This window comes from Ursus maritimus, unplaced genomic scaffold (genome assembly GCF_017311325.1).
Source record: "Ursus maritimus isolate PB19 unplaced genomic scaffold, ASM1731132v1 scaffold_16, whole genome shotgun sequence".
NCBI lineage: Eukaryota > Metazoa > Chordata > Mammalia > Carnivora > Ursidae > Ursus > Ursus maritimus.
In genome coordinates this window covers 5,537,267-5,554,829 of record NW_024424008.1, presented here as the reverse complement: position 1 = coordinate 5,554,829, position 17,563 = coordinate 5,537,267, and the positions used below count along the sequence as shown (strand labels likewise).

The window sequence follows — 17,563 nt, the reverse complement described above, 5'->3', positions numbered from 1 at the left end:
TCATTTTCTTTAATACCAAAAGACATAATTGTCCTTGTTTTATGTCACTGTATGTTTAGATTTACCCACATATTTACCAGTTTCCTTGTGGAATTATCTTTTTTATATCTCAGACTTTTTTTTTTTTTTAAAGATTTTATTTATTTATTTGACAGAGACAGAGGCAGCCAGCGAGAGAGGGAACACAAGCAGGGGGAGTGGGAGAGGAAGAAGCAGGCTCATAACGGAGGAGCCTGATGTGGGGCTCGATCCCACAACATCGGGATCACGCCCTGAGCCGAAGGCAGACGCTTAACCGCTGTGCCACCCAGGCGCCCCTATATCTCAGACTTTTTTATCTGGTGTCCTAGGTGGCTCTAGGGGTCCCAGCTTAATGGTAGTTCTCCTAATGGATTTCCTACCTTTAGCAAGCACTGGGCTTTGTTTCCTATCCCTCGAGTCCTTTAGTTGTTCAAAACTAATACTTAAATTTACTTTGCTCACAAGCTGTTTCTGAGGTAAAATTTTACTTCACTGCTCTGTTTACCACTCCAGGTTCCATTTAATTTACATTTTGGTCTGAGTATTCATTAGTTCTTTCCAGTTCATTGCTTTGCATTAAATTTTTTAAAATATTTTATCTAGCATCTTTTAATTGTTCAACAGAAGTGTCTGTCAAATATGAAATTAACCAAAGTCAAGAGAAAAGTCCAAGAATAACAAATATTGGTAGGGATGTGGAGAAGAGGAAACCCTCTTATACTGTTAGTGGGAAATGCAACCATTATGGAAAACAGTATGGAGGTTCCTGAAAAAATTAAAAATAGAACTAAAATTAAAAATATATTTTTTAAAATTTATTTTTTATTTGATTATGAGCCAGCAGTTCTGACTAACAGAAAAATCCAAAGAAAGTGAAAACACCGATCTGAAGAGATATATGCACTCCTCTGTTCAAGCAGCATTATTTACAATAGCCGGGATATGGAAGCAGCCTAAGTGTCCCTCAGTAGATGAACAGATAAAGAAGATGTGTGTGTGTGAGAGAGAGAAAAGAATGAATTCTTGCCATTTGCGACAAGGATGGACCGAGAGCGTATTCTAAGTGAAATAAACCAGGCAGAGAAAGACAAGTACCGTATGATTTCACTTAGATGTAGAATGTAAAAAAGAATACAAATGAACAAACAAAACAGAAACAGACTCAGATACAGGAAACAAACTGTTGGTTACCAGAGAGGAGAGTGGTGGCATTGTAGGCAAAATAGATGAAGGGAATTAAGAGATATCAACATCCAGTTGTAAAATAAGTCCTGGAGATATAATATACAGCATGGGGAACTTAGTTAGTATTGTAATAACTCCTTTGGTGACCCTAACTTGTATGTTGTGGGTATGTTGTGTGTATGTAGCATATGGTATGATTGTATGTTAGTTATACTTCAATTTAAGAAAAGAAATAAAAGTCCATAACAAGTTTTAAGGTGATCTTTTGGTTGGAATTCTCTCAGATTTTTGATGATATCGAATCGGCATTTTTCCAAAATGTATTTTCAACTGCTTTCTTTAAAAATGTTCTTAGTCAAATTTGGTTTGGAAATGCTACCAAACAAATTTTCTCCATACGGTCGCAGTTAAAAAAACCCTGAGAAGTCCTACAGTTTTTAAAAAAACAAACAAGAGGGGTGGCTCAATTGGTTAAGCGTCTGCCTTCAGCTCAGGTCATGGTCCCAGAGTACTGGGATCGAGTCCCACATCAGGCTCCTTACTCAGGGGGGAGGCTGCTTTTCCCTTTGCCCCTCCCCCTGCTCATGCCTTCTTTCTCTCTCTCTTAAATAAATAAATAAAATCTTTTTAAAAAATAAAAAAACAAGGGCACCTCACTTAATTTGTTTACCCACCATTTCCCCAATTCCCAACTCCCCACAAGTAACAGCTATCAATACTCTGTAAAACTAGTGTTTGTGGAAGTTTGAGTACACTCCCCTTACCATTCCTTTGGAAACCTTTTAGGTATGTTTTCTTGCAGAACCAAGGAGTCTTCTTTGCAGAACTAAGGATTGGGTTGTTTTCAGCTTTTGGCTATTGTGAATAATGCCTCTGTGAACACGAGTGTATGAATATCTGTTCAAGTCACTGTTGTTGTGGATACACACCCGGAAGAGGAATTGTTGGATCATATGGTAATTCTGTTTTTCCGTTTTTGAGGAACTGCCATACTGTTTTCCTAGCAGCTGCACCATTTTACATTCCCACTGAGATTTTCTGACTATACTGTTCCCTAACATTTCGCCCAGTGAGTTTTGGCATCGGTAACATTTCTTGCCTGATCAATAACAAAATACCCTTTGTATTCAACACTAAGACAGAAAAAACATTTCTAGTCAGTTATAAGATGGATTCCAGTCTTGGAGAAGTTAAAGTGTGAAAAAAAAATATGTATCTTAGAGTCAGTGAAATATAGTAAATACACTAAAACCCCCTCCAAATGTATTTTTTAAAATAAATTGCACAGCTTTTAACACAGTCTTTATAAAACAGGAAGGTAAAGGTGGCTGCTCACCTGTAGTGTATGAAAATAATTCCTACAAACATATAAACTACCAAAACTGAAACATGAAGAAATAGAAAACGTGAACAGACCAATAGCCAGCAAAGAAATGTAATCAATAATCAAAAACTCCCCACAAACAGAAGTCCAGGGCCAGAGGCTTCATAGGCAAATTCTACCAACATTTAAAGAATAGTTAATACCTATTCTTCTCAAACTATTCCAAAGAATAGAAAAGGAAGGAAATTCAATCTATGAAGCCAGCATTACCCTGATAAATACTCCATTAAAAAAGAGCACTACAGGCCAATCCCTGATGAACTTGGATGGAAAAATTCTCTAGCAAACTGAATCCAGCAATACAAAAAGAAATCGTTCACCACGATCAAGTGGGATTTATTCCTGGGTTTCAAGGGCGGTTCAATATTCACAAATCAACGTGATACACCGCGTTAATAAAAGAAGGGATAAGAACCATATGATCGTTTCAATAGATGGAGAAAAAGCCTTTGACAAAGTACAACATCCATCATCCATTCATGATAAAAACCCTCAACAAAGGAGGTTTAGAGGGAACATACCTTGATGTAATGAAGGGCATTTATGAAAAACCCACAGCTCATATCATCTTCGATGGAGAAAACTGATAGTTTTTCTTCTACAGTCAGTAACAAGACAGGGATGTCCACTCTCATCACTGTTATTTAACAATAGTTCTGGAAGTCCTAGCCACATTAATCAGACAACAACAACAAAAAAATAAATAAAAGGCATCCACACGGATAAGGAAGAAGTCAAACTTTGACTATTTGCAGATGACATGATGCTTTATATAGAAACCCAAAAGACTCCACCAAAAAACTGCTTGAACTGATACACAAATTTAGTAAAGTCACAGGATACAAAATCAACGTACCGAAATCTGTTGCATTTCTATACACCAATAATGAAGCGACAGAAGAAGAAATTAAGGAATCAATCCCATTTACAATTGCACCAAAAACAATAAGATGCCTAGGAATAAACCTAACCAAAAAGGTGAAAGATCTGTACTCTGAAAACTGTAGGGCACTGATGAAACAAACTGAAGAGGATGCAAAGAAATGGAAAGACATTCCATGCTCATTAATTGGAAGAGCAAATATTGTTAAAACGTCCATGCTACCCAAAGCAATCTACACATTTAATTGCAATCCCTATAAAATACCATCAGCATTTTTCACAGAGCTAGAATAAACAAAACTAAAATTTGTAGGGAAGCACAAAAGACCCCAAATAGCCAAAGCAACCTTGAAGAAGAAAAGCAAAGCTGGAGGCATCACAATTTTGAATTTCAAGCTATACAACAAAGCTGTAGTCATAAGACAGTATGGTATTGGCACAAAAATAGACACCTAATCAATAGAACAGAATAGAAAACCCAGAAATGAACCCACAAATATATATGGTCAATTAATCTTCCACAAAGCAGGAAAGAATATCCAGTGGAAAAAAGACAGTCTCTTTAACAAATGGTGTCGGGAAAATTGGACAGCTACATGCCAAAGAAAGAAACTGGACCACTTTCTTACACCATACACAAAAACAAATTCAAAATGGATTAAAGACCTAAATGTGAGACTTGAAACCATAAAAATCCTAGAGGACAGCAGAGGCAGTAACCTTTTTGACGTCGGCTGTAGCAGCTTCTTACTAGATATGTCTCTGGAGGCAAGGGAAACAAAAGCAAAAATAAACTATTGGGAGGGGCTTCATCAAAATAGAACACTTCTGCACAGTGAAGGAAACAATCATCAAAACCAAAAGGCAACCTTCAGAATGGGAGAAGATATTTACAAATGCATATCTGATAAAGGATAAGTATCCAAAATATGTAAAGAACTTGTCCAACTCAACCCCCAGAAAATGAATAAACCAATTAAAAAATGGTCAAAAGACATGAACAGACATTTCCCCAGAGAAGACATCCAGATGGCCAACAGCCACATGAAAAGATGCTCAACATCACTCATCATCAGGGAATACAAATCAAAACTACAGTGAGAATCACCTCACACCAGTCTGAAGGGCTAAAATATAATACCCCAAAATAACAAGTGCTGGCAAGGATGTGGAGAAAGGGGAACCCTCTTGCACTGTTGGTGGGAATGCCAACTGGTGCAGCCACTCTGGAAAACAGTATGGAGTTTCCTCAAAAAGTTAAAAATAGAACTGCCCTGTGATCCAGCATTTGCACTACTTAGGTATTTATCCAAAGAATACATAAGTATTTATCCAAAGAATTGGATATCCCAAGAAATGGATAATTCTTTATCCAAAGAATACACAAAGACTAATTCAAAGGAATACATGCACCCGATATTTACAGCAGCATTATTTATAATAACAAAATTATGGGAGGAACCCAAATGTCCATTGGCTGATGAATGGATAAAGAAGTGTGTGTGTGTGTGTACACGCTATATTGTACACCTGAAGCTAATATTGCACTGTATGTTAACTAACTGGAATTTAAATAAAAACTTTAAAAAAGTCTTTCTCAAATGTATTTTTATCTCATTTCTAAAATAATGTGCTTCAAGGACAGTTTTTTTTTTTCAAATTTCCCTAAGTAAGACTTAGTGACAATTTGGAATAAAAGTAAAAACCCCATAAGACAGTAAACAGTGTATCCTAGATTCTTGTTTCCATGTATTTGTGATTTCTGGTATATATCCTAATTATGCTCGTTTCTCTTTGTTTTGTTTAAGGATTGTTCCAGTTTAGATGAATATAACATTGCTGCAGCATTGCTCCCTTTGACCAGTGCTTTCTACAGGGTGAGTTTCAGTGGTCTATACATAAGCTTATTATGATTTGTATAAATATATGCAGTTTGATCCATCATGGAACTAATGAATCTTTTCCTTGTATATCTAAGATATATCTCTGGTTATATTTATTATAATATTTATTGCATACAGTTGACCCTTGAACAACACAGATTTGAACTGTATGGATCCACTTATTTGTGGCTTTTTTCCAGTACCGTACTGCAAATGTACTTTCTCTTCCTTATGATTTTCTCAATAGCATTTTCTCTAGTTTATTGTAAAAATACAGTCTGTGATACGTACAACATACAAAATATGTGTTAATCAGTTGTTCATGTTATCAGTAAGGCTTCCAGTCAACTCTAAGCTAGGAATAGCTAAGTTTTGAGGGAGTAACAGTTATACACAGATTATTGACCACACAGGGGGTCAGTGCGCCTAACCCCCTCATTGTTCAAGAGCCAACTGTACTGTGTGTAGAAAATTTAATATATAATATTAGATCATCTCTTAAGATAGAACCCCACCCATCCCATCCCTGCTTTTTCTTTTTTCTTTTTTTGCTTTATTTTTCTTTATAGCATTTTGTAACACCTGAAATTATGTGTTCGTTTCTTTACATTTGAGTATTTTCCCCTACCACAGAAAGTAAATTCCATGAGGCTAGGATATTTTCTCATAAATATTTGTTGATACAGCCAGTTTTGGTTTTTTTTTTTCGAACTTTACTTCAAACAGTCCGCAGTTAAAGGTCTTAACCCAAAAGTTCTCCATAATCAGGAGCTCTTTCTCTGCTAAGTCACTGCATATCCCTCTCTCTTCCTACTTACCCTCCCTCCCTTTTTTAAAACAGAAAGTAGAATTTATGATGTTCATACTTCTAAGAACTGGCAAGTCATACTGACCATGCTCAGGAAACAGAACAAATCTCAAAACTGTCAAACAAATGAATTTTAAGTTTAGAAGCTGATGACAACTAACTGGAGCTTGAGCACCATCTTTTGGTCTCCCCCCCCCAGCTTAACCCTAGCTCCATGCCGACTCCATTTCTCTTCAGTGCACACGTACTAACCTTCCCAACTTCCTGATCCCTTCGTCTCATTCCCCTGCTGGCATGGAGAACACTTAACAAAAATTGGCCAGGCTGTCTAAGAAATCTGTCTCTATATCTCAGTGCAGCTAGAAAACTGGGTCTGCTGTCTAACTAGCCTTCATATAGGCCCTCACCTGGCATTTGTTAAAGAAAATGGCATTTTAAATCTTTCCCACTTTCAGGGGCGCCTGGGTGGCTCAGTCATTAAGCGTCTGCCTTCGGCTCAGGGCGTGATCCTGGCGTTCTGGGATCGAGCCCCACATCAGGCTCCTCCGCTATGAGCCTGCTTCTTCCTCTCCCACTCCCCTTGCTTGTGTTCCCTCTCTCGCTGGCTGTCTCTCTCTCTGTCAAATAAATAGATAAAATCTTTTTTAAAAAATTAAGTAAATAAATCTTTCCCATTTTCAACGTCTAAAATATTTTTTAAACTTAAATGTTATGTAGAAATAAATAAGAAACATAGGGAAAATAAGAATTGACAATAGAAACTCAAATGCTTAAGTGACCCATTGCTTATGATGTTTTTTAGGGAGAATCATTTAACCATCTTATAGTGTATATTAGTGAGCATTTGATCATGATAGTAGAAGCACCATGAGCGATATAATTAAATAACTTATTATAAGGGACCAGCCCTTATATTGTTATAGAAACTGGGGGGAAAGTTCATGGAAGGCTTTGAATTAGGCTCTATTTGTGGGCGTGAATCCTCTGTAGGTCATGACACAGGGAAGAACAAGGACAAACTGGAATCTGTGTATATCTCTTGCTTCTTCTAACCTCAACAATACAAATGACGGGCAAAGGGAGCAGCGCCGTTAGCCATCGAGCTACGCGGGCACTGGCCCTGGGCTCGGAGAAGCTGACGGAGATGTGGCAGGACTGCAGGAACTGTGAGCTCAGCCCCTTCCCCACATCAGCATGAGCCAGCAGATCAGTGACAGAGTGCACGAGCTTTAGCAGGGCGTCCGGTGTTGCCCTCAGAGTGTAATGACTGCTGCTGCATTTCTGTCCAGATCTTAGAGAAACTTCTCTTGTGGCCAACCCGAGCCCTAGAATCAGAGAGGAAAGAAGATTCTGGGAAGTGTTGTCCTAGCTCAGCTCAGTTGACACAGCGCAAAACCTTCATACTGGCTTTAGTTTTGTGCGAGTTTTTAAGTAGTTAATAAGTTGGGCTAAATGCCATACTGTTTCTCTGTGTTATCAAACAAGAATTCAAACTTATATTTTAGGGGTGGGTTTATGAATTTAATTCTTTCTTGTTGGCTTCGTTTGATTTGATTTGGTTTGGGCATGAAGTAAGAACCAGAAACCACACCAGTAATATGAGCAGGAAAAATTTAATAAGTTATTAAGTACTAATAGGGGATTAACTGCTAAGAAGTAAAGAGAATTCTTAAGAATAGAGGAATATCAGAAACAGAGAGCAGCTCCTACCTCTTGGGCTTAGCCAGAGTACCCAAGAAAGGAGCAAACTTGGAAGAGGGCTCCTCCCCAACAAGACTTGTGATTCAGACCTTGCTGGAGCAGTGTTGATTTGGCCGCTGGATGGCACAGAAATTCACCGAGGTGCCACAGAGCAGAGCTGGCAAGCAGGAAACTACCTCCTGGGGTTCTGGCAAGACTTGCTGGGAATCCCCCTCGGTAGAGAGCCAGTGAAACTTAATAGGAAGCCACTGTCTGGAGTACCACTGAAACTCCATAAATGGCAAGCATTTTGGGGTTTCCCAGACACCACCAGCAGGTGCATGCCATAGGAGCTAGAAGGAAAAAGCACACCAGAACCAGGAAAAGAAACCACTTTCTACTGCCGTGTGTCCCTTCAGCACTTTATACTGACAAAACTTAATATCGTGCCAGCTGCTAAAGGAGAAACATTTACGTGTCCAGCTCCAGTCCCACAAAACAGGGCAAAGAAAGGTCAGTTTGGAGGAAAGAGACATTGCATTGGTAACTGACACAGTGGGGTTAAGGAGGGTGAGGGGTGAGGGTAGATCATACCAATCCTTAGATACTTTATTAATTTCTAACTTATGGGAAATTATTTCTGGTGTATAATTCTGGAAAATTTTGTAGATGTAAATTGCATTATCCTGGCCATAGATTGCAAATGAGCCATGCTCGTAGTGTTCAGCCAATATAAACTCCTGGGCCTTGCTCAGCGTGCTTCAGGGAATGGACTCAGCTGTTTGTGTCTTATTTTAACTCATTTGAAAATATTTTTAATATTATTTATTAGTCTTTTTTTTTCAGTGGAACGAAAGTTTTATTGAACATCTCAATATACAAAGTTACTGTGCAACATGATATCATGGGCAGCCTCATGAGTGACACCGACATGGCCACTAGGAGCTGTGTTAGTCTTTCTAGTACCATAATAAACAAGAAATCAAACTGTTCCACAGTTGTACAACTGGATGGACATTTCCTTAACTAAAATATGTATGTGTGGTTAGAAAATTCAAATACTACAGAAACATATAAAATGCAAAACAAAAGCTCACTTTCCCACCTCTGCGCATATCCTCTGACAGTTGACTTCTTGAGGAAAAAAAGTCACTCGTTATTGCCAGCAGATAAAATACAGATAATATTACTTTTTTTAAACTAATCAAACTATTCACACTGTTTTCTCGCCTTGCTTTTTTCACTTGGTTTAGTATCTTGGAGATCTTTCCATATACCCAATTAGGTATATAACACTAATACCTAATTATTTTTAATGACTGCATATATATTTTCTTCTTAATGAAAAGATAGTATCTGTGTGTGTATATATATTTACTGTAAGCATAAGAGCAGACTATTTCATTGACCCAGATGAAATGTGCTGTTCATCTTTTGCATTTTCCTTTGTGTAAAAATATGCCAGGTGGTTTCATTTGTAACATTATATATCTTAGATTTTTGGGAATTTTTTATGCCACAGCCACCACAAATTTGAGGGATTTTTTTTCCCCTTACAGTTCTATCACTTGTCTCTACTTTTAATGAGTTATATGCAATTCATGCTTTAACTTATGAAGCCTTTCTTGCAAGTGGTATTTTAACAGCCAGGTTAAATTGTTAAGGGTTACGGGGGCACCTGGGTGGCTCAGTCAGTTAAATTCAAGCACCTTGAAGTGATGCATTCCCTTCCCAGATTCCAGAGAATCCCCCCATACACAGGTGGCACTTCGTGGATGATTTATTGTCCAAGATAGGTCTTACTTCAGGGCGCCTGTGTGGCTCAGTCGTTAAGCGTCTGCCTTCGGCTCAGGGCGTGATCCCAGGGTCCTGGGATCGAGCCCCACATCAGGCTCCTCCGCTATGAGCCTGCTTCTTCCTCTCCCACTCCCCCTGCTTGTGTTCCCTCTCTCACTGGCTGTCTCTCTCTCTGTCAAATAAATAAATAAAATCTTAAAAAAAAAAAAAAGATAGGTCTTACTTCATAAGAGCATTATTCAGGCTCTCATTCTCAATAGAAATGGATTTATTTCCTCTTTAAAATTCTCATTTCATTAAACATGTAAAAAAATCTTTTCTAGTATCCAGACACACAGAGGATTCATTCCTACTAGCAGGTTTGTTGAGGTATAATTTATATACCGTAAAATTCATTCATTTTAAGTGTACATTTTTGCAATTTTTCATATATTGACAGATTTGCACAAGTATCACACTCTCTAATCTTAGAACATTTCCATCACTCCAAAAAGAAACGTCATGCCCCTTTGCAGTCACTTCTTATTCCCAGGCAACCACTAATATACTTCCTGTCCCTGTAAGTTTGCCTTTTCTGAACGTTTCATATAAATGGAATCATATAATATATGTTCCTTTATGTCTGGCTTCTCTCACTGAGTAAAGTATATTTGAAGTTCACCCATTTTGTTAGAAGATTTCTTTAGGACTGTTAATTATTAATTAAGAATTCTCCACACCCAGAGTGCTTAGATCACCTTCTGTATTGTGTCAAATTGTACCTAATTCAAGATGTAATGTATAATTAAACTAATTTTCTTTTAATAAATATATCAGGAAAAATGTGAGATGTAGAACCTAATTTTATAGTTCTTTAATTTTTCTATTGCTGAATTGTAACTTTTGCTTATACAGTCTGAATGAACGTATACTTATCTGATTGTAAATAAATTTGAGATCTAGGTATTTTTCCACTTCAAAATATAAAAACCAAAGGCAGGTAGATGTATTCGGGGTGGTGTGATAGGAAAATCTGTTGATTACTACCTGAAAAAGTCATTTGTGTAAATCTAGCTTTTACCTAATCTGTCAGAGAAGCAAGAATGAGCATTAGAGTGTGGAGAAACACCGAATTCCCTGAGCCACCTCCTGAGTGATGACCTTCCTGCACCATATTAGAAGTATTTCTCCTCCCAATCCCTGACCCCCAAAATGGGCAAATCAAAATCTGTGATCTGCGTCTTTGGTGTCAAACCTGGTATTTCTTGTGTAAGCCTATGTATCAAAGAGAACATGATACAGAGCAGAAATCCAGAGGGAAGTGAGAGCAGTAATAAAGACAGCTACTTCGTACCGCCTGGCACAAGATGCTGCATTTGACCTCCAGTACCCAACCCAGATCAGTGAGCATTACTCCCGTTTCAGATGAAGGGATCTCTGCTACTTAGCTAGTAAGTAGCAGGGCCAGGACTCAAACTCAGTTCTGTCTGACTCCAAAGTTCATATTCTTTAACTGTAATAAGATTCCCCAAGTGAGTCCCAATTTATACACCATAATTCTGGGAGCTTTTCATCTTTTTGCTTAGAGGTACTGAACTGACATCACTCCCGCCCCCTCTTTCTCCAGCCAGTGTTATCCATATATCCAGCAAGAATACTTCATCAAGCTTTGGCTTAGAGTGGGAAAGTCAGAAAATGCTGATTAAGTGAATGTTACAGCTAATAAATAATTGTCACTTATCATTATATGTAAATCTCTAACTTCCACATATTTCTAATAGAAAACATACTAAGTACTCAGAATCACACCAGATATACTTTTGTACTTCTCAGATGATTTAGAAGTTCCTTGAATAATAAATGGTTTTGCCCTTTAGTCATTAATATGGACCCTATTTGTCCTATTATAGATATGACAGCTTATAGATAATTCTAACCAATGGAGTCCAGATGAACCCACATTCATGTTATTAAGATTATTACTGGAAGAAAAATCTTATAATAATATATAAAAAAGATACTTTATCAGTCCTTTCTCCCCCTATTGGTAAATGACAAGAGAGGTTCTTAAAAATCTACAAAATAGGAAAAGAATTTTGTTTTTCTTGAACTTCATAATCTGGATACATTGCATTTCCTACAACAGGTCTCAAAGGATTACATTTTTGGCAAAAAATGGCAGGGGGTGGTGATGAAGGGTCTTTATTCTTTTTTTTTTTTTTTTTGCTGTAAAATAAAGTACTAAGCTTAAAAATGAATTAACAGGAAAACATTTGAGAGCGAAGACAGGCATCAGCAGTGGGCTGAACCCAGATTTAGCCTGGGAAAGATATGAATGTGCTTATTACAGCAGATACCTCCAGCACAGCAGAATTTTAGGATGGCCAGAGATAGTGTCTTGCTTTTATTTCCTCCCTTTATTTTCTTGTTCTCTCAGACAACTTAGCATTCTTTCCTCCTCCCTTCTCAACACAACCTCTTCTTGCCTCTCCCAGTGTTTCTCTCCAGTTTTGGGTGGCTTCTCCTTTTCTCCTAGTCCTAGAAAACCTCTGCTTCTGAGAAACTGAATTATTATAATACTTTAGAATTCTTATTAATATTAGTTTATCTTCACTGTTCAAACTAGTAATATAAGGCAACTATGGAGTTTGAAGATTTGAAGGAACATGGTTACTTATAAATGTAAAATTACATTAACCACCTGATTGAAAATTGTATTTCAACAAAGTTGCTGAGTATCTCGTTTGTGTAAAACTCTGTACGAGGCACTGGATGACTTGCAGTCATGCGTAAGACATGGTTTCTGCTCTCCAGTACTTGAGTGTCTTGTAGGGTAGACAGGCATGAAAATCACTAGTAGTAAGCAAAATAGGAGGGAACACAGTGAACTGTTGTACTGAAGAATGTGACAACGATGCAGGAGACCAGCCTTTTTTATTTAAATCCCTCATACCCTGTAGTCTCCCTTACATAATGACACTGTGATTTATGGTAACTGGTTCCCCTTCGTCCGCTTCCCTCTGGTTTCAGGCCTTGACATGTGTGAGTTTTGTCCCCTCCCTCACTTGAGGGCCTTCTCTGTCAGGCTTTCTAATCAACTCTCCATACTTTTCTGGGCTTATTCCTCATTCTCTCCTCTTTTCCTTTTAAGAATCCTCTTCTGTTGCAGCCAGTCTTAGAGCATCCTTCAACATTAATATACATGAAAGCTGGGGCGCCTGGGTGGCTTAATCGGTTAAGCGTCTGCCTTCAGCTCAGGTCATGATTCCAGGGTCCTGGGATCAAGCCCTGAGGCAGGCTCCCTGCTCAGTGAGGAGTCTGCTTCTCCCTCTCCTTCTGCCCCTCCCCCCAACTCATGTGTTCTCTCCTTCCCTCTCTCTCTCAAATAAATAAAATCTATATATATATATATGTCTGTGTGTGTGTATGTGTGTGTGTGTGTGTATATATATATATATATATATATATATGTCTGTGTGTGTGTATGTGTGTGTGTGTGTGTATATATATATATATATATATATATATATATATATGGAAGCCACACTAATCAAGACACTTTTATTAATGTTATAGAGAGATTTATTCACAAAGGATAATTTGTTACCAATAATAACCCTTCAACCTCAATAATTGTTATCTCTTCTTGCTGGATTATCCCTTTATTATTATATAGTGCCCTTCTTTGTCTCTTGGTACAGTCTTTGTTTTACAGTCTAGTTTGTCTGACACAAGTATTGCTATTCTGGCTTTCTTTTGACATCCATTTGCATGAAAAATTTTTCTCCACCCCCCTCACTTTCAATCTGCAGGTATCTTTAGATCTAAAATGAGTCTTTGTAGGGTTGCCTGGGTGGCTCAGTTGATTAAGTGTCAACTCTTGATTTCACCTCAGGTCATGGTCTCAGGGTTGTGAGATCGAGCCCCACATTGGGCTCCGCACTCTGCGGAGAGCCTGCTTGAGATTCTTCCCCTCTCCCACTGCCCCTCCCCTGCTTGCAGTCATTCCCTCTCTTTCTTTCTCTCTCTCTCTTTCTCAAATAATTCTTTTAAAATAAATAAATAAAGTAAGTCTCTGTGGGCAGCATATTGTTGGGTTGTCTTGTTTTATCCATTCTGTCACCCTGTGTCTTTTGATTGGAGCATTTAGTCCATTTACATTCAAAGTAATTATTGACAGATATCTATTTATTGCCATTTTATTGCTGGTTTTATTGTTGTTTCTGGAGATTTTCTCTGATCCTTTCTTATCTTTCTTTCATGGTTTGCTAGTTTTCTTTAGTAATGTATTTGGATTTCTTTCTCTTTATTCTTTGCATATTTATTAGTGGTTTTTGATTTGTGGTCACCATTAGGTTTGTATATAACCTCTTCTGCATATATTAAGTTGATGGGTCATTCAGATTTGAACCCATTCTTCACTCTGTCCTCCCCATGTTTTAAGTATATGGTGTCATATTTTACATCCTTTTATTTTATGAGTTCCTTGAACAATATTTTATAGAAATATGCATTTCAACTGCTTCTGTGACTCCTACTTTCATACTGTCACTTTTGGTTTGTCTCTTCCACTCACAGAGTCCCCTTTAGTATTTCTTGCAGGACTGGTTTAGTGGCCAGAACTCCTTTAATCACTGGTTGTCTGCAGATCTCTTTATTTCTCCTTCTATTTTGAATATTAGCCTTTCTGGTAGAGTATTCTTGGCTACAGATTTTTCCCACTCAGTACTCTGAATATCATGCCACTCCTTTCTGGGTTGGGAAGTTACTGCTGAAAAATCTGCTGATGGCCTTATGGAGTTTCCTTTGTATTTAACAGTCTTCCTTTGTCTTGTATCTTTTAATATTTTTTCTTTATCTCTGTATTTTGCCATTTTAATGACAAGATGTCTTGGTGTGGATTTGCTTTTCTTGATTTTTTTCGGGGTCCCCTTGCCTCCTGGATCTGGATATCTGTTTCCTTCCCCAGATTAGGGAAGTTTCCAGCTATTTATTGTTCCTTCAAGTAAATTTTCTGTCCCCTTTTCTCTCTCTTCTTCTGGCACTCCCATAATACGAGTATTTTTACGTTAGATGGAGTCACTGAGATCTCTGAGTCTAGTCTTCTTTGCATGGTTCTTCTTTCTCTTTTGTTGAGCTTCAGCTTTCTATTACTTCGTCTTCTAGGTCACTAATTCGTTCCTCTGCTTCTTCCATCCTGCTGCTTATTCCATCAAGTGTGTTTCTCATTTCATTTATTGACCCCTTTATCTCTGCTATATTGTTCCCTATCTCTGTGTTAAAGGTCTCACTAATGTCCTCCACTCTTTCCTCAAGTCCAGTGAGTATCCTTATGCTCATTGATTTAAATCAGGCATGTTTTGCTTAGATCTATGGCTGTGGCCTTATCTTGTTCTTTCATTTGGGATAAATTCCTGTCTTCTCATGTTGTTTAAGTCTCTGCCTGCTTCTCTGTCTTAGAAAAGCCAGTTATGTCTCCTGCTTCTGAAAATAATGGCCTTGTGGGGTGCTTCGGTGGCTCAGTTGGTTAAGCATCGGCATTCGGCTCAGGTCATGATCCCAGAGCCCTGGAATGGGCCCCCATGTTGGGCCCCCTGCTCAGCAGGGAGTCTGCTTGTCCCTCTCCCTCTGCTCTTGCCCGCTGCTTGTTCTCTCTCTCTTGCTCTCTCGCTCTCACTTTCTCTCTTTCACACTCACTCTCTCTCTCAAATAAATAAAATCTTTTTTAAAAAAGTAATGGTCTTATAAGGAAGAGGTCATGTAGTGCCCAGGGCCTAGAGCTTCAGGGAGTGTCTCCAGAGTGTGCTGTGTACACTCTGTTGTGTTCTGGATGCTCTGTCCTTCAGGCCAGTCAGCTGCAGAGGCTCTCCTTGCCTGTTGTGGGCAGTGTGTGGTCCCTGGCCTGAATGTGGCAATTTTAACTAAGTGTGCTTTGGTCTCCTTGTGAAGTAAGACCTGACACCACTTCCATGAGTCCCTACAGAACTGTTTGGTCAGAGACATGGCGTGGGCAGGGTTTGTGCTGGTCTTCTGAGAGAGCGGCATCCCACACTGGGACTAAGGCAAGTGTGACTGAGAAGGGCAGTCCCACCAGAGCGCAGACAGTCCCAACCAGCACCTTAGTGTAAAAGCAAGTTAGGCAGCCAGTGTGTGCACTGTGCTGGTTCCTGCAGGTGGAACATGATAATGCTGAAGGGTAGGGATGCTCCTTTGTTCCTGGAGCAGTCTCAGTGAATACTGCCTCTCAGGGACATGCTCCATGAAGAGCAAATAATCTCTCCATTGTGTCCCAGGTGTTCTTCAGCTCACAATTTTCACACCGTCTGCCCCCTGGTTGTTTGCCTTCCTTCTCTCCAGGAGTAGCCCTGATGCCTCTGGACTCTCCCAATGTCCAGCTCACTGACAGCTTAAAACTTCAGATGTTAAGTCTCTCTGGTTGTAAGAATTTACAAAATTCAAAGAATTAAAAAATTCTCGCTTTCCAAGCCAGTGGCCATGGGGAAATGTTCTCCATCTCTGTTCCCCTGTGTGCCCCTCTCTCTTGCCCTTCTCCATGACCACAGCTCCATCCCTCCCCTCTGTAGCAGCCAGGATCTGTTTCTCCCCTAAACCATGTCTCCATACTTCCTACCTTCTTTGATGTGGCCTCTTCTCTGCCTTTAGTTGTGGGGTTTGTTCTGCCAGTCTTCAGGCAATTTCTGCAGTATTTAGGATTATTTGATAGTTATCTAGTTGTATGCATAGGACAAAATTACTGTGCTTCTGACCACCTCCTTGGGTTCTATTAGTCTGTTTGAGCAGCTGAAAGAACTCAGAGAAACATGTTACTTGCTGGATCACCAGCTTATTATGAAAGGATATAACTCAGGAACAGCCAGATGGAAAACATGCAAAGGGCCAGGTATGGGGAAAGGGTGTATAGCTTCCGTGCCCTCTCTAGGTGTGCCTCTCTCCCCAGATCTCCATGTGTTCACCAACCCAGAAGCTCTCCAAACCCCCAGGACTCCATGTTTTAGGTATAATTGTGTTGCTTTTTTTTTTTTTAAGTAGGCTCCACGCCCAGCATGGAGCCCAACACAGAGCTTGCACTCACAACCCTGAGATCAAGACCTGAGCTGAAATCAAGAGTCACTTAACCAACTGAGCCAGCCAGGTGCTCCAAATGTGCTACTTTTAAATTCTTCCTTAAGACGTGGTCTGACTTCCTGTCATCTATAGTCTGGGCTTATCTAAAGCTCATATCTAGGTTTTAGAAAACAGGGTGTAAGCTCATGAAATAATTTTCTAATTTATGTACAGAATTCACTATGAAATAAAAAATATTTACCCACAGGGGTGCCTGGGTGGCACAGCGGTTAAGCGTCTGCCTTTGGCTCAGGGTGTGACCCCGGCGTTATGGGATCGAGCCCCACATCAGGCTCCTCTGCTATGAGCCTGCTTCTTCCTCTCCCACTCCCCCTGCTTGTGTTCCCTCTCTCGCTGGCTGTCTCTATCTCTGTCGAATAAATAAATAAAATCTTTAAAAAAAAAATAATTTACCCACAAAGATATTCTCAGAGTCAAAAATAAGCCATATTCAAAGCCATTTTAACTTCTTAAACCTCAGAAAAATATTTTTGTTATTTTAACAATATACTAATATTATATATTATGTGTAATATATATGATATGATATTTAATCATCTGTTATATTATTAACATGTGCTGGGCTAGTTGTTTGTAGGGAATGGTGGGACAATGGATAATACCCAGCCACCATAAATAGCAAGGACTAAGAGGTGATTTCAGGAGAGGAATTGAGTTAGCTCTGAGCCATCTGTTGTTTTATGCTAGATTCCCTTCATGATTAGTTCAGGTTATTAAATAAAATTTTCCTTTTAATGGAAAGCCAAGTGCTCTTAGTGAGATCAAATTTCCAGCCACTTCTCTAGAATTACTGGCATT

The 17,563-nt window shown here is 38.9% G+C and overlaps 1 protein-coding gene across 1 annotated transcript in view; it reads left to right on the top strand.

The window, feature by feature from the left end:
* Positions 1–17,563, top strand: part of SBF2 (SET binding factor 2) — a 452,940-nt gene that overhangs the window by 344,816 nt on the left and 90,561 nt on the right. The window contains 1 exon segment of the mRNA XM_040630773.1: positions 5,281–5,349. Within this exon segment, the coding sequence (XP_040486707.1) occupies positions 5,281–5,349 (69 nt within the window).